The sequence below is a fragment of the Rhea americana genome, unplaced genomic scaffold, assembly GCF_003343005.1.
Source record: "Rhea americana isolate MKP2758 unplaced genomic scaffold, rheAme1 scaffold_217, whole genome shotgun sequence".
Taxonomy (NCBI): Eukaryota; Metazoa; Chordata; class Aves; order Rheiformes; family Rheidae; genus Rhea; species Rhea americana.
Genome location: NW_028186317.1, coordinates 181,790 through 204,457, shown reverse-complemented (window position 1 = coordinate 204,457; position 22,668 = coordinate 181,790). Strand labels below are relative to the sequence as shown.

General features: G+C 44.3%; 1 protein-coding gene across 2 annotated transcripts; it reads right to left on the bottom strand.

Annotated features, from left to right (window-relative positions):
• Window positions 1-309: 309 nt before the first annotated feature.
• On the bottom strand, window positions 310-22,651 carry KIF17 (kinesin family member 17). 2 transcript variants are annotated; one of them, XM_085305167.1, is made up of 14 exons: window positions 22,382-22,651; window positions 20,413-20,559; window positions 19,200-19,301; window positions 16,183-16,372; window positions 11,845-12,297; window positions 10,744-10,841; window positions 9,945-10,092; window positions 8,780-8,871; window positions 8,224-8,348; window positions 5,407-5,638; window positions 3,828-4,086; window positions 2,953-3,023; window positions 2,136-2,256; window positions 310-1,013 (listed from the first exon to the last, which is right to left on the bottom strand). In XM_085305167.1, exons 1-14 carry the CDS (start codon window positions 22,610-22,612, stop codon window positions 814-816), a joined length of 2,469 nt encoding a protein of 822 aa, XP_085161293.1. In that variant the 5' UTR covers window positions 22,613-22,651; the 3' UTR covers window positions 310-813. The 2 variants fall into 2 exon arrangements, with proteins under 2 accessions (XP_085161293.1, XP_085161294.1); XM_085305168.1 differs by having other exon boundaries at window positions 2,953-3,020.
• Between the last annotated feature and the right edge of the window lie 17 nt (window positions 22,652-22,668).

The following is a 22,668-nucleotide window of genomic DNA, read 5'->3' as shown; positions in this document are numbered from 1 at the left end:
CCGGGGTGATGATGGCGGCGGCCCGGCCCGGCCCGGCCCGGCCGCGCCGCCTGCCGGGCCCCCAGCCTGGGCCTCTGCGCCCTCTCTGCCAAGCTGCAGCGGTCGGGGGTAGAGAGAGAGCCAGGGGTGGCGCGAAAATGCCGTTTATTGAGGTCGTAAGAGCGAAAACCGTGGTTTCCGAGAGCAAAAGCAGCGGCGGCTGCTCGGGCAGGGCGYGCGGGGCTGCGCCCTCCCCTCCTGCCCGCTGCCCTCCCCTCCGCAGGAGGCAGCCGATGCTCAGCAAAATAACTGCGAAAGGGCAGTGGTGGCAGAAACTTTTATTACAACGCAGGGCAAGAGCGGGAAATTCCGTACAGGGCCCGAACGTGGCGTGAAGGTGACACTGAAAAGGGAACTACGGAGGGAGGTGGTCGGCTGTAGGGTTTCTTCCCTTCACAGGAAGGTTTCCGTAGGGCAGGTCGGGAAAGGGAAGCAGGGCAGGTTGATGTCCCTCACCGCAAAGATGGAAAAGGGGGCGACACRTGCACACCGGGCAGGGGCTCCACGTAGGGCACGGAGAAACTTGCCGGCCCTCATACGAACCTGGAGTTGTCGGTACGGAATTAAAACTCCTGGAAACAGGTTCGGCTCTTCCCACTGTCCTTAAAAAGCAAGGTAGGAGCRTCCCTCCCAGAGGGCTGCTGCCACCGACAACCAGGTGTCTACTGAAACCCCAGACAGGGCTCGCTGCAAAAAGTGGCCGTGATCACAAGGGTCAAAAGCCTCCAAAAAGCCACTGGTCAGGGGKCTTAGGTCTACTTAGAGCGACTGCAGTCAGAGAGGGTCATTGCTAAAGCCGACTTTGCCCTTCTTACGCTTGGTTTTGGCGGACGGCATGGTGAAGTCGAGCGACTCGAGGCGGAAAGGACGCGGCTGGGGCATCTCTAGAGCCGGTGCCGGTGGGGCTGATGCCATGCTGGAGGTGCTGGTGTTGTTCAAAGGGAYGTTCAGGCCAGAGGCGGCATTATGGTGAGCTGGAAAGGAAAGGAACAGGCCRTCATTACCTATTTAATCTGTTCCGCTATAGAGATGCATTTCCACGTTCCCTGCTCCATTCAGACTTCAGCTGTGATTTTTAATAAAAGGGCAGAAACGCCCATGTTTGATTTCCACAAGTTAATGAACACCGAATTCCTAGTCAGCCACCGACTCCGCCGCRCTGCCACCTGACTGCTGAACGGCGTGCTGCCTCATGCCCGCTTTGCTGACTTGATCTCCACATTCTGGGAAAGACATCATGACCTTCTCAGCACACCGCCACCCTCATTTAGTTTGTTTAAACACTGATAAGTGCTTTGTTTAGTTCTGGCTTTGTTTATTCTCTGTAATTGAAGCCCTCAGATGCCACAGGGACAGGCACCACTGAGAGCAGCGGCAGGAGTTATTTATTCACAGCAACGTTCTCCGTGTTGCGTATCAAACGCATCAAGGTAGGTTCTCAAGGGCAAGATGGGCATCTGTATACTCCAGGCAGGTTCTGACCTGCTCGCTGAAGCTGCCATGGAAAAAGGAGTTAGTGGTAGGGTAGATTTTGTTCTCCAGTCAGGTGGTCTTGACAACCAACACAGACACAGTAAATCCATGCCACTTAACCCTGCTATTTTGAAAGGACTGCTTTTTGTCATATTTATCTAGGAGACGCCATAGCCAGTAGCCAGAGGAGGAAGTATTTTATATGTCTTGCTAATCAGCAACATTTATTTTGTGGCCTGGTATAGCAAAGGTCTACAGTTCTGCAGAATACAAGTTTTTAATTAAAACCACAGCCTCATTCTGCAAGATATTTCTGTTAAGTTCAAGGGAGCTGTGTGCACCAGTGACTGTGTTTTCAGAGGTTCACATTTACGTACGTATTCCTAATCTGAGTTTTTCCACATCTATCAAGGGGGAACAAGAGGAYTACATCTATAGCCAACTGAAGCAGAATGACATACAGGCTAAGGATGTATGGATTTTGTATGTATGGATTTTTTTATGTATGGATGTAAGGATTTTGGAGTGCTCCCAAAAATTCAGCAGCCCAGAAAATTTACTCCTGAAAAATTAAAATGAACAGCACCAATATATTGGACAAAAGACCACAGAGACCCACTTACCTCTGTTCTTCATTGGGTCGGCATTAAGAATCTGACTGGCTCGCTTGGAGCGGAAGTAGTTACTGGCAATGTTCTCGCTATCACTCCTGTTCAACATCAGCTTGTAGCGGTCCTCCTCTTGCTGCAATCAGAAAACACCATCATCGGCACTAGCTCTTASGCAGACGAGTATCACAGATTAAGGCTTAGAAATACAGCCAAGTACCATAACCTGAGATACAAACAAGTTCTTGGATACAGTAACACAAATAAATCTACATAGGAGGGGTATGGTCTAGCCTRGTTTGGGACAAATATTGCAAACCTATCCAGGAGCTGTGAGCCACACTGAGTTATAATGATAAAAGCAACTCTATTACACTGGAAAGGCCAGGAACAGAATCACCCCAAATCAGGCTCTTCTTGTTTGAGGAGAACTAAAAGTGAACGAGCTCYCTGGTAAGTGAATACAGCTCTCAGAGGAAAACTGAGGTCCCAGCCTGCAAGGGCCACACATGCTCTGCCTGCTCACAGGCAGGCTGGTCTCTCCACTGCCATGCTGGACCCGAACCACCAGCATGCTCAGCTCAAGCTAAATAAGCCTCTGTATTGCTTTGGCCACCAAACTGTCCCTCTAGTTCTCTACTTCCCCATTTACTCTGCTTTACACGCATCKTCAAGCGTCCTTTGCTGTAATCCTACTGACTGACACCGACTATGTATGACTGCCTGGGCGTTTAACACTTTGCCCACAGCAGCCAGAGTGAACAGCTGTGTACCACACAGACTTCTCAGCAAGATTTTTCAGTACCTCAGGAGGAAAAGAAATAGAATTTACCATTAGCAGTTCTCCACTCTCAGCTGAAGGGCTCTTTCTGGCAGGTTTTGCCTGTGGCAGTGATGAAACTGCTATGAAAAAACACAAACATTAGGGCCATCATTTCTAAAACAATTACACTCACGACTGTGCTTGATCCCCACCGCTGTTCATTTGGTAACAGAGACACTTCAAGGACCCTTACTGTGATTTATATCCAAGGACTGGTRCAGGATATGTATCAGCTAAAGCAGTAACATGCAAGTTCACCAATGCTTGGAGGGATGTCTCACAGGGAAGGCAACACACCTCTCTGGCTAAGGCACCTCCTAAGCAGGTGGGAATCACATGAAGAGCACAAGGACYCTGAATTCTAATTCTCAGTTGACAAAATGTCACTGTGAAACTTCRGGAAAGCCACCTAGCTGAAATCAAGGTGTTTCCTTGCCTTAGCTTCTCAAGCTTTGAAACAAGTCTTATCATACCACACCTAGAGGGGCTGCTGGGCTTACTCATTAATGGCATAAAGTGCTTTAAGATCCTAGGATGAACAGCTTTAAAAGGGCATCATATTTATTTTAAGTACTAACTGGTATTTCAGTCTCCACAGAAGGCACGCATAGACCTGCAATRCTGAACATACATGGCTTAGCAGGGAATCCTGTGCCTGCTTGCTCTCCAGTTTATAATCACACATTGTGTAGACCCACACAGAGAAAGCTTTGTCCTCATTAAACGAGGATATTATTCATACTTTCCAGAAAGACTCCAATCTATGCTGTACATGCAAGATTTTACAAGTGAGTGCAGCCTAAATGTGATAAACAGCATGCTGACGTGCAAATGAGCTGGGAAAAAGCCATGTGATGGCAGCAGAGTCGAGATGCTCCTCTTACCTGCAGGAAGGCTGGTTTTTTGAATGACAGGCTCTGGAATTTTCCAGCAGCCAGCCTCCTCATCCCAGACGCACTCGCGCTTGATCTTATCCAGATTGCTGTAGTTACAGTCACGCCGGACGAGGGACTGCACCCGATCTAGCAGCTGTTGGAAGAGCATCAAGTCTCGCTCCAGTCGGCGGATAGTACCAAGGTAATCAATCTTTTCCAGCTCAAAYTCTGACTGCAAATCTTTGATCTCCGTCTCAGCAGCCCGCAGCTGGGTCACAAAAACAAAACGGTTAGTTGGGATTATAATGGAGCGAGGCCCACTGATGACTATGAGCATGGAAGTTTGTCAGGCAGAGAAATGGAACTCATTCAGTTTACTACGAAGACTATTAAAGAGATGTGATAGAAGCATAAGAAATAATGAACAGCTTGAGAAAGTGGATCAGCAATTTTTACTTTCACTGTCCCATTATGCAAATATGAGGAAGCACTTAACAGAAAAGTATGGTGGAAAACTCAAAAATGMTACAAGGACATATATTATTTCATGATGTGGATTTAGAATCAGCTGAAGCCAGCATATTAACGTTCAAAAGATTATAAGGTTAATGAGAACTCATACAGTTAGTACTCACRTTTTTAAAAACATAAGTTTCAATGTTCAGAAGATCTCTAATTTCTAATTAAGAATTAGGATAATGTCTATCTGGAGAAATCATTCCATGTCTGTTTTATTGAAAGGTCCTCACACCTTCTTCTGATTACTAAGTCTTCAAACAGAGCTAAGTAAATCTTGCTAGTAAGTCCAGTGATAAACTCGTGGAAATCTCTAACTCAGATGAAAAAAAGGTGACRTATTCCTCAATAATCTAAATGCCTATGTAAGTCCTAACACAAAGATTTAGGGCAGTGTGCAGTGTGCACACACACACATATTTTTGAAGCTCTTCTGATAGTTCTGCCTCCCACCTACAGAGCAAAACTTATTTTCAACTGCACCTACAATTTAGGAGCATGGTGTTACTTTTACAATTTTTCCTTTCCTCCCGAAAACTTTGCAGGGTGTAATTTCTTCCTGAACCACAAGTGTAGTATCCAGAATGATCAGTATCAAGGGCACATGCTTGAACTGGTGCCGTTGCGAGTGTAGGAGCCAGGTAATAGCTTGCATATGCCAGCAGAGGGCATCACATCCTCTCCCATAAACAGACATGTTCACACAGCCAACTTCTTACACAATAAAGTTGAAAATGGTCAGGTAARGCTTTGAGAAAGCTGGAGACAGCAAACAACTTGCTTCACCACTGTGAGTGATGCTACAGCAAATATTTTATATGAAAGCATGCAAGAAACCTTAAGGGTAATAATGCAGGCACATGTAAGAAATATTAGACACAGCCAGAGTCATTCTGTAGACAGACTGCCTACAAGGAAATGTAAATGTAAAGAAGATGAAAGCAGAGGAGGAAAGACAGGGGAGGATATGTTAAATAAAAAATAAATAAATAAAAAGCCATCTTGAGAATAACTGCACTGAATGTTCCCTAAATTAGGCGGGAATAGCAGAAAGCTACTTTTGCAGGTTTACCTTTTTCTGCATCTTCTCCAGAAGTTTGCTCTTGGCTCGAACCTCTTCCTGGATGGAGTCGTAGACATTAAGCAGAACCCAGTCACTGCTGTCCTCGTTAGAGTTCTGCAGCGCGGCCACCAGCTGCATCCTACGCTCGTCTGCATACTTTTTCCGGCGTTTATGCTTTTCTTTAAGGTCCTTGTTTTTAGCCTGTTCTCCTCCTACCACCTGTTGTTCTAGCATCTGCAGCCTGGGAAAGGCAAATAGTTCTCTCAGACCAGCAGTGCAAAGAAACATATGTACAACTGCAAATGGTATATACCCCCCTACCTGAATGACATTTGGAAAGATGCAATACAGAAGAAGTCATTTCCTCGGAGATTTGCTGACCTGAGTAGTGACGGCAAATTCCACTTTTAATAACACTTTGTCATAAATACTGATGTGGACCCAAGCCAAACAGCCTGTTACTCTGAGCACTTTTGTCATCCAAGTATGTCTGGAAATCTATCTACACTCACAGAATTCTGTTAAAAACACCGTTTGGTGTAACGCATATTTCAGTTCTTCTTTCTTGTTTTGAAAGGCTCTCAAAGCAAGCACAGAAGGTGCTAAAATTAAGGTGAAATGCAAAGAAATATTTTAAGCGGTGGATAGGGGAGCAGTATGGCTGGAAGCGAGAGCACAATTTCTCTACTTGAGCACCATCAGCAAGGGTTTGATGACTTGGGTTACCTCAGCATTGCTGCTTGAGTGCAGGCACAGGCCCGTATTTGAAATGGGGCTCATCTCATGTCCACACTTCATGGCTCTCTGCGCTCTAACGCAGCTGTAACGAAAGCTTTGAAGGAGCTGGGGCTCCTACCTGTTCTCACAGTGCTGTCGCATGATGAGACAACCAAAGGGCCCTTCAAGGGCAGGGGGATTTGTAGGCAGCCTGAGGTCAGGCGACCCTTACACAGTGAAGCGGCGCAAGCACTAAGCTACCGTCAGACTAAACGCAGCAATGTCRCTCTTGAAACCAGTCCAGGGAACATACTCCATTCTTTAAGGTGCCTTCATCTGCCTTTTAAGAGCAACAACACTGATGTAGCCCTGCTGATCTTAATGCCTGTGGAAAAACTTCTGGAAGGCAAATAAATATTTGACGAAGCGCTAAGACCAAGTGTCCTTCTGTGAGTCACAGGACAAGCTGGCAGCCGCACATCCTGAGGGAGCAATCTGTTTCTAGACATTTTGCACGCTTGAGAGAAAATCTGTTCCCCTCCCAACTCACACACAGATCATGTAAAGTTATTGCTGCCTTTGGAATATGGCAGTCTTCCTCTAATGCCTGGCTGAGCTGAGGATTTCGAATACCGTGTTGCTCACCCCTTATACCATTGCACTGATGCACATGCAACAAACAACTGTAGGCCACCATTTTTCCTGACTTGGCTCACGCCTATTCAGACAAGGCATGCTGTAATTCAAAGGTATTTTCTTTGTCTGCACTGGGATCTGCAGCAGAGAAGATATCTTGGGTTGGCAACACTGATTGAAATTGGAAAAAAAAATCCCACTGCTGGTGAAACCTACACAGATAATATCCTCTTAATTATCTTCAAACCCACCCCTAAAGAGCTCAGGTATCCTCCAGAGATGACTTGCTCTTCTACTTTACTGCACTTTCCAAGTAGCCTTCAGTATCTTTTGCTGAATGTGCAACTGAATCCTGCTTTGCTGAGTATCAGAGATCTCGGCCATCCTGATGTGGAAAGCTTTTTAAAAAAAGGCTTTGAAAATCCCATGCCTGTGGAGCCAAAACATCCTGCCTAATCTGCAAAAAATTTGATTTTAACAATGTAATTGGGAGAGTATTTTGTCTTTGTTACAAAAAGGAACTCTGCAATAGCACTGTTAAGATTTGATATAATCAAAATGAATGGCTTCTTTAGAGCCATCTCCATTAACAGAGAGACTGGCCTGCAAATTACAGACTGTGCTATTCTGTATTTCTTAATAGCTCTTTTTTCAGCTAGGAGAAGCTCAAAAGAACAAGCATGCTCCGTAAGAGCTCACAGTAAAGCTAGAAGAGTAGATAAAGAACATGGAACTTTTCAGAATGCAACTGTATGATCTACAATATGGTATTTTATGTTAAGTATTTCTAATTTAAATATAATCCCACACAACAGGGTAAAAAAGAAATCAGCAGAATTTGCTTCTAGTATATACAAGGAACAGACTTGCAAAACAGACCTAAACCCCATTTGTTTCAATGTGCTGTGTTGTCCTCTGGCTACAGGAATCCTCAGTCAAGACATCTCTCAGCTAGAGGAAAACCAGGGCAGGACACATCTGAGACAGGGCCAAGCACAAGCCTTGAATGTGCACCCCTCACATCCCAGTCATGTGATCCAGGCCCTGGACCTAACACTGCCCCTAAAATTTGGTTCTCAGGCAATTTTGATGCCAGTTCTGGCTGAAGTCTTGCAAATACTGCCAGATCCACGAGTTAGAGGCAAAAAGTGATCTTGTAGGCAGGGTCTGAATCAGTTATCCAGAAAGCATGTGCTTTCTTGCATCCACATCTCCTGTCACACCTCAGGACTTTCTCTCTTGTAGTTCTGGCACTTGGCATCAGCTACCAGTTATTTCCTACTCAAACAGGACAGAGTTAATGTTGTGATGAAGAACAGACAYCTGCCTGATTTTGTTGTGCACTGAACACAGAGCTGAAGCTCAACAGTAGTAATATTAGGCAAGAACAGGATTGCTTCTTGCCTTTGTGTGCTGTGCACAATACACAGGAGACAGTTAACAGGTCCAGAGGTATCTTGTACAGTCACTGACCTGGCAAGCACTTGCTGCTGGTCTACAGGCATTGAAATCCTTTCAGCAGTGACAGCCACCTCTGCTCCAGCACTCTCYCTGGTCCTACTGCCAGTGTCTTGAGCTGCCTGAGCCTCTGTTGGGTCCTGAGGACAAAAGGAAACCAAAGACTGCAGCTCTGAAAAGATGCACTGTCAGTACTGGGATAGCTGAAGCACTAYGCTACCATCTCAAGGACTGCTCATTGCCCAGGGAATGAGGAGCGCTGCATTACTGTCCCTCCCAGGCACCTGAGTCGCCAGAACTACCATGCTGTCTTCAGCCTTCTRTGACTAAGTAGGATGAGGTTTACGCACCAGGAAAAGTACTTTCCTCTTTGCTCTTTGGTTATATTTCTCATTTTCTGCCCTAAATGTGCTGCTGTGCATGTTTAACAGGTGTTAGGCCCTGCCCCAGAGGTAGATGTAGCAAAAATAGATAACAATACACTTAATCAGATTTGTGAATAACCAACAGATGCTAATGACAAGCAGGAAAGTTTTTTCAACCCAAGAGTGAGAACTAGCCCAAAGGGTACCTTGGCTGACGTTGGTTCTTCATCTGCTGCAACAACAGCATCTCCAGGCAAAGGTGTCTCATCAGGAGTAGTTTCAGTCCTCATGACAACTTCTGAGGAACAAAAGAGGAAATATACAGAATATAAATGATGAGCTCTGCAGAACTAGAACATAAATTTGTAGAAACATCACAAAATCTTCACCGAAAGCTAAAAGCTATGTATCTGGGAGGAATGCCCCATTATTTACCTGGTCAGTAAAAACCATCAGAGACCCAGAAGGCATATCAAATGAGTAATATACATCTTACAAGRTTGGGAGAGCTTGGATCCTCCTGTTCACATGAAAATAATCTATTTCAGAGTGCTGAGAGGCACACGTTTGTAATCAGAAGAAAAAACAACCTCTCACTTTAGGAAACGACAGCATCAAAAATTTGTATTACAGGTTCAATAATTAATATTGAGCATTAAGTGATGAATAAGCACATTAAAAAACATGCTCTAAGGCACTATAGAAGCGTAAATGAAAAGCAGTAATGAAGATGACAGCTGGCCACAATTTATAGGTGCGTGAGAGGAATATCTGCCCTCCAGCAAAGCAATGGTGTTGATAATTCACCAGGAGACCAAGGGCTGCATCAAATTTGCATGCAACGGAAGAGACTGCCGCAGCCGCCCTCGTCTTGGGCATGTGAGTTGTGCAAAACCAATCAGATCAAGACAGAGCACTGCCTGCTAAGACCAGTCATCTCTGCAATTCAAACTTCTGTTCTAGGCTCTGTAAGTCAGAGGAAACTCATGGCTACACACGCAAAATTGCATTTAATTGCCTCAGGGCTGGCAGGGTAGGAACAGGCTGGTCCTGACCCAGGAAAGAGGTGGGGGAAAGAGACAAAGCTGGGATGGAGAGTCTTAAGAAGGGCCCAGGAGAGCCAGACTTAATGCTTCTGCTATTGATAAAGGACAGGAGGGATGAAAGCAGGGACTGCTGCTAGGCAGCACTTACTGCAGTTGTCCTTCCTGCCACTTCAGATGTTGCAGCAGCTGCCACAAATCTGACTTTGCAACAAAACATCTGTTTCCACACATGCCTAAAGGCAACTCTCCAGTTCATTACYAGCACCAGGGAACCTTCAACCTGTACTGGGCTCACACTAGCACCCTCCATCTGCCTCATCCACACCTGCTTCCTTCCTCAGGTTCTCTTCTAGAGTGRACAGCTTGTGATCGTAGGAATTCCTCAAGCTACTGATGTCCTCTTCAAGGCGGGCACGGGACTCCTGCTCTGCTTCGTAGTCTGCTTTTAGCAAGGCCAGCTTCCGTTCATACTCCTGAAAGGCACAGCAGAGAGCCTGATGCAACATCCCTGCTCCTGAGTGCACACAAGCATTATAGGTCACATCCTGTGTCCACACAATAAAACTTAACTGTCTTCTATGAACGGACATTTTTTCTGTGATTTAGGTGGATACAGTGACAGAGGAGAGGTGACTTGTTAGCCCTAGAACTGCCATCTTTCATTTATCCGCAGAAAATGATCATTTGGGGCATGTRTGGTGCCCTGGAAAGAACTTTGTAAAGAGCATGGAGAAAGTTTATTCCCTTCTAGTCTATTCTCTTTGTCTTCTCAGCACCTCTTTCTTCCTCCTGGATCCATCTCTCCTTCCTCGTTTTCTTCATCCTTCTACTGTTACTAACATTGTTATCTACCGCTTTTCCTGCATATTTCTCCCTCCTTTGACAGAGCAAATCTAAGTTTCACACATACTTTCCTCCTCTTGTTACATGTTCTTCAAAAAGCCTTCTTGGGAATCCCCTCCAATTCATCTCTGTCCATAGCAGAAGTCCMAGGACCAAAAAATACATAGAGAACTGTACTGAGAAGGCTACACCAAAGACCCCTGCATTATATCTGTAATGAGTATTACAAAAACCTACGAGCATCAGTAGAAGACAGCATGAATACCCCCTTCCTGACTTACTTGTCTGATCAGCTGTTTCTCTGCTTCAACATCTAACTGGGATTCAAGGAGGGGATCTGGCTTCATTTCCATGTGAATAGTCTCAGCAGGTAAAAGCCCTGCAAAGCAAAGCAGAAATAAAAATCAGTCGCAATTACTGGGTGGGATTATCCATAGAATGCCTGGAAAMAGAACAAAGAATATCTCAATCCACGTGCTCCTTTAAACTGTGCTTGCGTGCCAGCATCTGTGCTGCCAAAACGCCCACTGGCCTGGGACTCCATAGGTGTGTGCAGAAAGGAGATACTGCCGAGCAAAGGAGTAGACATTTAAGCTTTAGGTATATGAAAGTGAATATAAATTTAATCTATTTCACAGAACAGGAGACTTGTTTCCAGGGATATGGTAACTGATTTGGAAGGAGATGAAAGGTGCAAGAAAGGAGAGGAAAAAAAAAGATTTTACAGTCTTATCCTGAAAAATGCGCATCTTTCAGTGGAAGAGTATAAATCTCAAAAGGTGATCAGCTCCCTAAAGACTGCTCTTTCCCATTTGTCCCCACATCTGCTATCCCTACTTCATAGCAAAGACTGAGTGTGTTGAGGCTGTACTGAAGCTTCAAATAGAGCACAGGGCTTCTCTGTAAGCAAATGCTGGTAGCAGGGCAAAACTTTTCTTGTAGAGTCAAAAATTCACAGCTTAGGAGAACAAGGGCTGAATGCTAATTTTGAAAAAAAATTAATATTTAACAAGGAATTTTACATTATTACTTTTTTAGCAGCTTGTCTTTGTTCTGCCAGCTGTAACTTCTCTTCTGTGACTTATCAAATCCAAGCTAGAATGACCAAGAAGAACCGAGGATTTGAATTGTGTCAGTTTTTTTAACAGAATTTGTCATTACTGAAAACAAGGGAAAATAAGGGATAATTGAGATGATCTTTTCACTGTGGAATAAGGTCGATTTGACAACAGTGAAGAACAAGCACATTAGCAGAACGGAGGAGAGCTCATCCCAACAGGTAAGGGAAAGGTTGATGTGAAATCCAATGAGCATTTTATGTTTAAAAGTTYATTGTTCTGTGAAAGGTAAAACATCTGTGGAGCTACTGAGGGCTCTCTTACCTGGCAAGGTATTCGTGCTCATCTGCTCAGCTAAAATGGCCTTCAGCTTCTTAATCTCCTCCTGATACTCCCTCAACAGAGCATCCTTGGGGTCCTCATTGATACAAGGCTTGTTCTTGATGTTCTTCGCTCGATTCGCATAGCGYAAAGTGCTGAGAGTTTCATCATAGTTGTTATCAGCCGGAGATAAGCACGCTACCATCAAGGTCTTGGTGTTACCTCCAAGGGAGTCTTGYAGCAGCCTTGTCAGCTTTGAGTCTCGATAGGGGATGTGTTTACACCGGCCATCAACCAGGGCTGAGATGACATTGCCCAGAGCTGAGAGAGACAGGTTGATTTTGGTGGCCTCTTTGAGCCGTTCCCCTGTGGCTCCAGTTTTTGACTGCCTCTCACTTCCCGCCAGATCCACTAAATTGAGTTTTGCAGCCCTAAGGTGATCCTGCCCTCTCTCATCTGCAAGAAAATAATTTGGGGTTAGGGTCTTCTTACAAAGCAGCCTCTTRAAAACAAAAACTTCTTTTGGCACCATATTTCAGTTCAAGCCCCAGTCTTTGTTTGCATTTGGGCCCTGGTTCCCTTAAGTAAATACCTACTTAATTTTGGAACTATACATTTTAGTGCTTTCCTGAACCAGATCCTGCATTTCTAGAGGATGCTGTGAAAAATCATAACCATTACTATCTCACTGAGCCATGAAGACACACAAGCTCCACAGACTTCCCTAGCAGCTGAGTGTGTCTAGAATTTTAGGCAAAGGCCTCTACAAGTAACAAGATCAGACCATGAATTCCGTAACTTCTTTCCTCCCCAGATTATTTCATGAAGTTAAACGATGACTGACAACTGGAGAGAAAGACAGGAAGGAGCATGGGAGTGATAACGGGACTYAATAGGCAGCAACTGGAGCAAGGCTAAATGGAGAGTACAGACCAAAGAGCGAGCTCTCTGAATGCCTTCATGACATGGAGAGAAAGACAGGAAAGTTAGTTCTAGAGACTACTGTGGAAGTGCTGGAGGAAGCATTAAGAGTGTGGAACTATTTCCAYGACTTTCCAAACTACAGCTTTTCTCAAGATCTTCCCTAATCAGGGGAGATGTTCAAGTAGTTTCCTACTGTGCTTCAAAAGAAAAAGCACATCTTATCAAGAGATCCAAATACCATCAAGGACCACCATCTGGCTTTCTGTCCCAAGACAGCACAAACATTCAAGAAGCAAGGCACATCTCCCGCCTTGTCCAGACAGCTCTAAAACAGTGCAGTGACTCAGCACATAGGCATGCTCAGCAGCATCTGTTTCTCCTCAATTCACAATGTTCTCAATGAGAAAGTAAAATGAGGAGGGAACATATGCAAAAAATAGGAAAATTTGTAGAATTCAGGACTGAACTCGGCCCAGATGAGGGGCCAGATCTCCTCACTGAGCTGGTGCCCTTCTCATCGTACCTGTAAAGGAAGAAACGAGCTGAAGTTAACAGCTAGCTCCCAGCTATCTAGAAGCACACCTCATGSAAGTAATAATACCTAATTCCTGGCCTACATTTCCAGGCAAGATTTCCAGGCAACATGATGATACAAATCTCCTGTGACTAAGACATATTGCATCCAGTTGCTTTAAGCAGCCCTGAGTTTCGAAGGCCAGCCTTGCCCAGCTCACCTCGCACTCTGACATCCTTACCCTCTCCACCGAGGCAACAGAGCCATTTCCCCATTTTGCAGCTGCCAGGCTGAGGACTTGAGACACTGAACTTTCCCAGCTTCACGCGGGAAGTTCATGGGCAGAGTTGGACACACCTTTCCAAATCATGGACTATCCTCCTAAGCACTAGACCACGCTGTTGCATATCCCTGCCCCAATCATTCCTTGCAATTGCAACACRTCTTGAAGGGAAGACCTCCTTTAACACTGAAAGCACAGGTTCACACCAGGGTGCAGCAAGGTTTCAACCGAGTCAGTCCTTTTGCAGACATCCCACTGACTTTTACAATATCTAACCTTGAACTTAGTCAGTGTTAAACATTATGGCTGTGAAAAAAAACCTAAACATGAACAATGAATAGTCTGATGCTTGGGGGAAAAGTTAGACACTTCCAGATAAGCATAAAAAAAACATTGCCCCAGGGTATTTCTCCAGTTACAGTTATAGATTAACAGCAAAACCTAACGTTTGCAGCAAAGCACTGCTAATTGTTTCAGTCCAGATGTTTCTAGCATGTCAAGACATGGGGGAGAACTGGGAAACAGCAGACGGAGCTTGAAGAATCCATTCTCTCAGTGTCCTTTCAGGTTTTCTAACTCCTTCCCTCCCCAACATAAATACTGACTTGGCAATTAAAGAGTTGTTTTGTTTTATGCCAGGACTTTTACCCAAGGAGGCTGTTTGGTTCAATCAGGGAGCTCAGTCGTTACGTTTCCATGGTGTAACAAGGTCCCTGGACTCTTGCTAAAACGCCTGCAGCAGCCTAAAAGTCTTGGCTCTTATTGTCTAATTCTCTTACAACCCATCCGCCATTTCTGGTGGCATAAGTGTTGGCCAAATCTAAAACTTCTTTCTGTTTAGCAAATCAATCCCCAAGCACAATGTAAAGGAGTAAAAAATCTGCTACTCTGAATACTCTAAAAATACAAATGGTAACTTGTGCATTTCATAAACCCATAGCCAGAGAAGTCAGTATTTGCCACAATCCTGCTCCTGAATCTAATTTTTTTTTAAAGTAAAACTCATTCTATTCCATGTAACTGTGAAGAGAGCCTTTAAATGCCTGTAAATTGGGATGGACTGCAGGCTCAGCTGGAAAACAAGTTTGAACTTCTCCATGCACATCTTCTGGAAGCCTACGGACAACAATATAAATACCAACTTGGTTAACTATTTCAACTAACGATTATCCTAGCAGAGCCATCCAGCTACTGAGATTGTGCCAGAACTCTAAACTTTCTACTCAATTATTCCAGTTGTCACTCATTTGACTGCCAAAACTTCACGTTTTCCCACTTTCCCCTGTGCCACTCTGGATTATCAGTAACCAATCTTAAACTACACCAAAACTGAAAAATTGAGGAAAAGGTAAAATCAATGCAACTTTAAGAGAGATAAGGGAGCACTCTCTTGCCTGTATTCACTTTTAACTACAAATGAAATTTATGAAGAATTTTGAGTTTGATGTCTGACAGTGAGGTGCAGAATGCAGGGTTCCAGGACAGAATTTAGGTCCAGGGATTACACAGAGCTCTGCTAATGAATAAGTGAAACTACAGCCAGCAAGTGAAACTACTCCCTGGCAGGGGAAGTGCTGCCATTCTGTAGCACGTAAGTTTTGAAAGCTTTAAACTGTTACAGGCTAGATTAAGAGCCCTGCACCCATCAGGAACACAAAAGAGGAGTGTAAATACTCAATTTCCTTGTTAGCACCAAAGTCAGGATTTTATAGACCCAGGTAACGCAAGGATTTGCATCCACCACCTGTGCTAATTGAGAAATCCCGAAGATCTCTCACACACACCATTTTTAATAGATGTTTAGTGCATAATCCTTCTTCTGCTCCTGAAAATGAGGTGCTGTCACTGACATCTGGAACTACAGTTTAGGAAGGCATTGTGTAACATTTCCCATGACTGAAACAGCTGAAGAAAATGAAGCCAAGCTGTTCACAGTCTTAGCCAGGGTCAAGGACTAGACAGAATACAGGAGATTGAATTCCTTTCTTACTCCCAGAGATAATCCTTTCAGGGTCTGAGTTCAGACCCAGTGATGCAGCTTTATAAGCTTTATCAGCTAAAGAAACTCCAATGGCAAAAAGCCAGTGGAAAATGAGATACTTGAAAAAGGAAAAATAATCACTAAAACATTATTAAGAGACTCCTATTCCAATCTTTAAACTGAGATTAGCTGTTTGCTTAAATGATGTGCCCTATGATTAAGCTAGAAGAAGGGCAAAATTATCCAACTTGTATTATAAAGGAGGTCAAACAAGATAGATAACGGTACAAGTTTTTCCAGACTTTATAGTTTATGAACTCCAACCCAAAGTATGGGCTGTGATTTTTAGCACCTTGAGCTGGAAATAAAGGTTTTCGAAGCTAAAGAATCAGAAGCAGACAGAAATGTGTTCCCAGTTCAAGCATAAGACATTTCTCTCCCAAAAGAATCAAAGAAAAAAGAGTTATGAATACTCAGCCATTTCATATTATGAAGATTGCCAGTGTCAGGGCACAACTCTGATTTCTACTGAATCCAAAATCTTTTATGATCTAGTTTACTATGAGATTACTGGCCAGATTGCACAGGCTGTTTGTATGCTCTGCTTGCTCCAGGCCTGACGCAGGAATCAGCACCTACCTACAGTGTAGATTTCCATATTGATGGTAAAGATGGAGTGGGAGCGGGAAGAGTCCTTATTCATTAGGGTATAACCCACTGCGCGGTTTCTCCAGCCTGTCTCCATGATACGCTCACACTGGACCACGCTATGTACTGTGTGCAGAGAAAGACCCTTCACATACACCCCTTTCTCTGGGTGCTCCTTCAGCTGCAAACAGGGATAACACAGTACAGGTTATAACAAGATACACCAAGACTTTGGGAAAGCACACTGAAACTGTCCAGAAGCTCRAGGGCTAGACACATTTTGCACACGGTGAAAGGAAATGTGCTTACGTGAAAATTGCAGCACAGCAAAAATGTACTGTTAACTATTGAAAAATATAACAAGACTGCCACAAACGTGCTGAGCATCCGCACCCTCCGACAATTTCATGGGAGCCAGGAATGCTCAGTAGGTGGCCATCTTTGGCACATCCTATCACCCAGCTGTAATTTCAGTAGGCAGTTGTATTGGGCTACCACCAAGAAACCTGGTATTTCTGAAGCAGGGAAAAAAAAGAAAAAAAAAAGAACACAGAAATGCAGAACCACCTTTAAGGTTCTACAGCCAAAAAGAATTAATGTTAAGAGCTTGCTGATTGATTCCAGCATCTTCTAGGCCATAAGAAATCCAGCTTCTCTGCCCTGAGCTGCTTTCTACCTTCCCTATTATTAAATTGCATATATTAAAAAGAACTGGAATGGTTTTGACCTATTATAGCAAAGTCTCCAATATATCTTCAATCTCAGAGCGCTTTTTAAAATTGAAGCACAGATTCAGTAATAAAGGATATTGTTGCTGGGTACTTCTCTGAACCCATCTGCTCTGAGAGGGCGTCTTGATCTCACTGACAAAACTCCTCAAGTCACACCCATCATGCGCAGGAGGACTGTAATAGATTTTCTCCAGATTAGTTCATTTCTTTAGGTGCTCTAACATCTCATTCAGGCATCTGGATGGAGGTAGAGTATTAAGTTCTAATAGCATCTTTTCAACAATTACCAATCGTGCAGAAGAAAGTTTTCGTACAGCATATTAATAAACTATTGAAATGTTCCAAGTGTTCAATGATCCATCAAACCTACATAAAAAATACAAAACAGTCAAGAGATTCCTACACTAGCCACCTCCGAAGCTCCTTCCACACTGGGAATTTTAAATGAGCTGATGATTATGCCCCACATCTCTTGAGTTCATAACTAAAACCCTATCTTTATCATAAGTCAGCTGGGATATCAAGACRTAGGTGCCATGATTTGGTATCAAATATGCAACAGATACTGCATTTGGCAGTGTGACTTCCAGAGAAGAGCCTTAGATACTTTAGTGATGCAAGCACTACAAGAAGCAATGTAAAACAGAATCTTTACTATAAAAAGACCTGTGCAGAACAGAGCACAGCTGGCTGAAAACTGTAAACTAGGTAAGACTTTAGCCTTGTTCTATGACCAATGTAAAGCTGTGACAGCCCAGGATTAATCCAGTTACAGAATCATAGCCAGATCACTCTTACACTATGTCTTTTGACCAAGCTATAGTAGAACTGTGTGGCTGACACATCTGCACTTGAGGATGCTGCAAAGGCCAAGTCCCTGAGGAAGGGAGAACTCTGCAATCCTCCAGACACACAACTGAAGACACGGCCAGCGTTTAGCTCCATAACAAATGTTTCAAGTGACCAGGACATTACCCTAGCAGAGGTCTGAAAGACTCGCTCTTCACAGGGTTTCATTTCATGGGAAGTGACTGCGAGCCTCACAGCTAGAGGTTCAGACTCACTAAAGTCACTGACACTAAAAGGCAGCAAATGCACCTCTGCAAAGAAACAAATAGAAATGGGATTTTAGAGGAGAAAAAGGGCCAGGCTCCAGGAGACAGAAGAAAGCAGTAGGTCAGCCTGGTCTTTCTGTCTCCGCAGGACACGACTCGCTTAATTACTCAGTGGAGGCAGCAACAGCCAGCGGCTGTCACTTGTGTGACTGGTGTTACCCTGGAAACTGTTCTGCCCAAGTCCTGCCCTCCCAGTGCCAACTGTGGTTGTCATAGAAACCAGTGTCACTGCTGATGTGGAACAAAGGAAGTGAATCTGCAGAAAGCTCCTTCGAAAATGGCAAGTCCCCTTCTCCCCCAGCACATACACGAGACACAGACTCGGAAGGCAAAGTGAAGCACAGCCTGCACGAGGATTTGCCTCTGTTAAAGGCAGGAGCCTGAAAAAAAATCTGCCCTGTAAGGTGCAGGGTTGCGGTCTGGGTCTGTTAGCATTTCAGTGTTTCTGTGCAGCAGATGGTGCTAGTGCCTCAGTTTTCTTTACGAGGGCAATCCTGCAGGGAAGTAAATGAGGACAGAAGATTTGCAGGTCTCCCCCTGGAATACATGCTAAAAGGCAGAACTGCAAAGCCACTAARAAACAAATTCTACAAAAATCCACCTCTATTATGATTTCAGTGAAGTTTACCTCCCTGTCTTTTGGGGAAAATTCCCACCTTTCCCAAGCATTCCAGTSGGAAGTAATATCTGCTCTGTCCTTTCAAAAGGGACTGGCCTTTTTGTTTTAAACAGATATTGATATCCCCCATGACTACAAAGGATCAGATTAAACATTTGTAAGACACAGAATCCTGCTGCTTTAGAGTATAAATTACCCACAAAACGAAGAGATTAGGAAGAAATTGCCCCATGAGCAGTTTATTCCATCATTCTCCAATAATGACTTCTACACAACTTCCACTAAGCTTTTGCTACTGGCCACCATCAAGTAGGACACAAAGGACATCTGTCTGACTGGATCTTGGTCCTACTGCTACAAAATCTTCAACCTAGTCCTTCCAAATCCTCTCTTGGCTTCTGTATTTGTCACCATATCTTAATATTCTGGTGCTCAACTTCTGACAGAGCACGTTTTGCACTTCTGTAAGGTATTAAAGGTAACAATTATCTGAGCAATCAAAGCACRTCCTAATAAAGATGCACTGACTCTACAGTCTCTCACCTCCAACTTTTGCTTGGTGTCAGCTCCTAGAAGGTCTCGTATGTCTTCATTGTAAATCTCCAAATAAGAAGCTCTCACCAAGAACTTGGCATTTTCAGCACACTGCACAAAACAGGAATGATTTTAGGATAAAGTTCTCAAAATTACAGGAACTAGGCATCTCACATTTATCCTCAGTGACAGCTGGGTGCCTACCTCTCTTCAGCACTTCATCAAATCTTTCATGGTATTTAGTTCCCAGGTTTAACTGTTTAACACACTTGCTACAGAAGCTTTCAAGCCTTACACTTATTTCCCAAGTGAGAGTCAATAAAGCCCAAGGTTAGGGCACAGTTCATCTGACTATAAGCAGACCGCTGGTTTAGGCTGAGACGTGATATATCCTGAAGTTCACTGGCCATACCGATCAGAGAGGATGTCCTGGGTGACTTACTCTGTATCCCCTCACCTTTTGGCTGAATTGTAGGCCTGCTGTCCAGTGAAAAAAAAACAGATCTATCACAGTATGTAGGACTAGTTYAGCATAGTTCTGTATTCAAGAGTCTATACCAAGGTATTTTAAATGCTGCGCTTGCAGTAAAACTAATACCATACCCTTCTATACCATYCTGAGTTAAAAAACATAACAATAACTTTAGCCTCCAAGACTGAAACCTCAGAGGAACAGGGTGTCATCAAAACTCGTTTTGCCCTGGTGGTCATGCAACACAATTTTACTGGTAGTAAAACAGGGATTCTGAAGAGATACTTCCAGAAGTGGAAAAACAAATCAATGGTACTGCTTTAAAGACAATCCAAAGTCCCAAATGAGTCTGTTCCCACTCCTGCTACTGAATCCCATATGCTCAGCCAGCCAGAACTGCGATCAGCACTCACTCATTCCTCATGGTATGTTCTTGTCCAGTTCACTGCCTGCTTCTCTGCTGATCATTTCAGGGTTAGGAAAATAGTGTTTTGGTTCAAAACCTTGACCGGGACCTAGGTCAGGGTACTCCATGTAGCTCTGTAATAGATCTATCTGATTTGGTGGGGCAGGAGGAAGGGCAGAGAATAGTAGGAATATTATTCCTCTACCTCCCAGAAGGTTTGCCAGGACAAATTCTTGCTGGTGGCTCAGACAGTATGGCACTGACCACTACAGAAGACCATAAATCATCCTTTAGGTATCACGCAATCTTACAACAGGATCTCTTTCACATCTTTATACACCTACCTGAACACTTTCAAAAATGTGTTCAAATGCTCTGGGTATTATGCCTTTCTGTGTAGATGGATCCACAATACCCTGCATGGTAAATGACTTCCCGCTGCCAGTCTGGCCATAGGCAAATATTGTGCCATTGTAACCTTCAGTGACACCCTGGAAATGGAGCAAAACCATAAAGCCATTATCTTTATCTTGTGCTCAACTGGAAATAAGTTGTTCAAGTYCTTTCCCATCTCATAAAAGTTCTTTTAAAGGAAGAGCTGGAAGTAAACATGAAACAAATTGCTGGGCAACCTGGAGGTGGAAGAAATCCACAGATCTAAGCTGCTTTTTGAAATTCATGTGGAAAGTCCCTTGGGTTCTTAACAAGAACAAGCCAAGGACTTGGCTACACATGTCACTGAAAAAATGTGAGAGATGAAAGGATACAAAACTAGAGCAGGAGAAAATCTTCCTACGCGATAGGAAAAGGATAATAAATACATGTTTTGTTACCATATAAATGAGGTGATTTTCTCTCAAAATGCAATGTTTGAAAAAATGCAGAAGGCCCAGACAGGAAGGCCAGCTGACAAYGCTTAGAAGACTAGAATATTTTTGCCGTAGGGCAGAAAATATTATGAGAACTAGAGAGACAACTATGATGCTAGCTGATTGCAGGGTGGCCAAAAGGGAGGTCTCTAGCTTAAAATAATAAATATGTTATATTTCATCAACCATCTCAAGGGCAGTCTTTGGAAAGCTGACTGAAAGAAGGCATCACTCCCTATTTCAGAGAACCACGATATAAACAGAAGATATTTGGACTTCTTAATGCTTCAGTAAGAAACTTATAAGCAAAGTCYCCATTTGCGATACTAACTGATCACAAAAGCCTTTGAGAGAGATGCTGAAAAGTCTCATCTTAACAGGAACATAGGTTAGGGAAGGATGACTGAGTTCCTGCAAGCACAGCAGCCATCTTAAAAGGCTCTTTTCATGCATTTCTCAAGAATCATACACTTCCACAACATCCACCTTAAAGCTATTAGGCTCTGTAAGTTTGTTTATCCCTCCACTTCTGCTGGAAAACTGTTTCAGAACTTGGTTCTCCTCACGATCCAGAATTGTGTCTTAAAATTATCAATGGCCATGTTACCTCTCTGTTACTTCTTGCAACAGCATTTTTCTTTTGCTTGACTGGTTTAGCACGTGTTAACAAGCAGTGATCGTGCCCCCTCTCAGGATTTGTTTTGTTAGGCTACATAAAACAGGTTGAGATTCCTTAGTCTACTGTGAGATTTCTCGCTTGACATTAAAATTTTCCCTGAAACCTTCAGGAGTCTTTGCTTGTCCTTCTCCTCCTCACAACATTTTCCACTGCTGCAAAGGAAGAAGAGAACTGAAATTTCTGTTTAGCTACCACGCCTAGGGCCTCCGCCGGGGGTTCATCTTTCATATAAACATCTGGCTAGAAAGAATCTCATATGCTTAAATGTAATCCTATCCTCTGTGTCTCACTGGCTGCTGGAAAAGGCTTTTCTTCCCCATTTCACAGCTTACTTTTGGACTGCCATTTGCTCCTCTCTGCTCCCCCAGCCCTCCTTTAGGTCCTTGGGTTGTCGCTAAGCCTCTTGGAGCGGGGGATATCGCTCTTTCTCTCCAGCCTACCCGTGTAAAACGCCAGTCCCCAAATACCTACATGGTTTTGGACACATGCGCTTAAGGTGCCACACAACCACCAGAGCTTTATGAGAGTCAGTGGCTTCAGTGCAAAGCTCCGAGCAGCACAAGCCACCTGCACGCAGATGCATCAGGAAGGTGGTAYTGTAGCAAGGCCACGTTCAGATTTTCCTTAAATACACACAGGCACAACAGACCACAGGGGCAGTTCTGTGGAAAGCGGCGTCAAGCCGTCTTCACGTCTCGCCATAYGTTCTCCGCAGCCGGCTTGCTCGGTGCCAGCCCGTCGGCACGTGCTCCTGGCCCCACTCACCTCCACGAGCGGGTAGGCGATTTCGTTGTAGATCTGCTCCGTGTTGTGCTCCTGATCGTAGGCCCCGTCGAAGGTGAACTGCTTGGGGGGCTCGCTGGCGGCGCCGGGGTTTTGGATGAAGCACTGGCCCCGAGCGCTGTCCGTGTGCACCACCACCTTGCAGCCGAGCTCCTTCTCGCGCTCGCTCGGGGGCCGGCAGCGCACGATCACCTTCACCGCCTCCGAGGCCATCGGCGGGGCCCCCGCCCCGCAGCGGGGCGCGAGGACGCGGCCCCCCACGCGCGCGG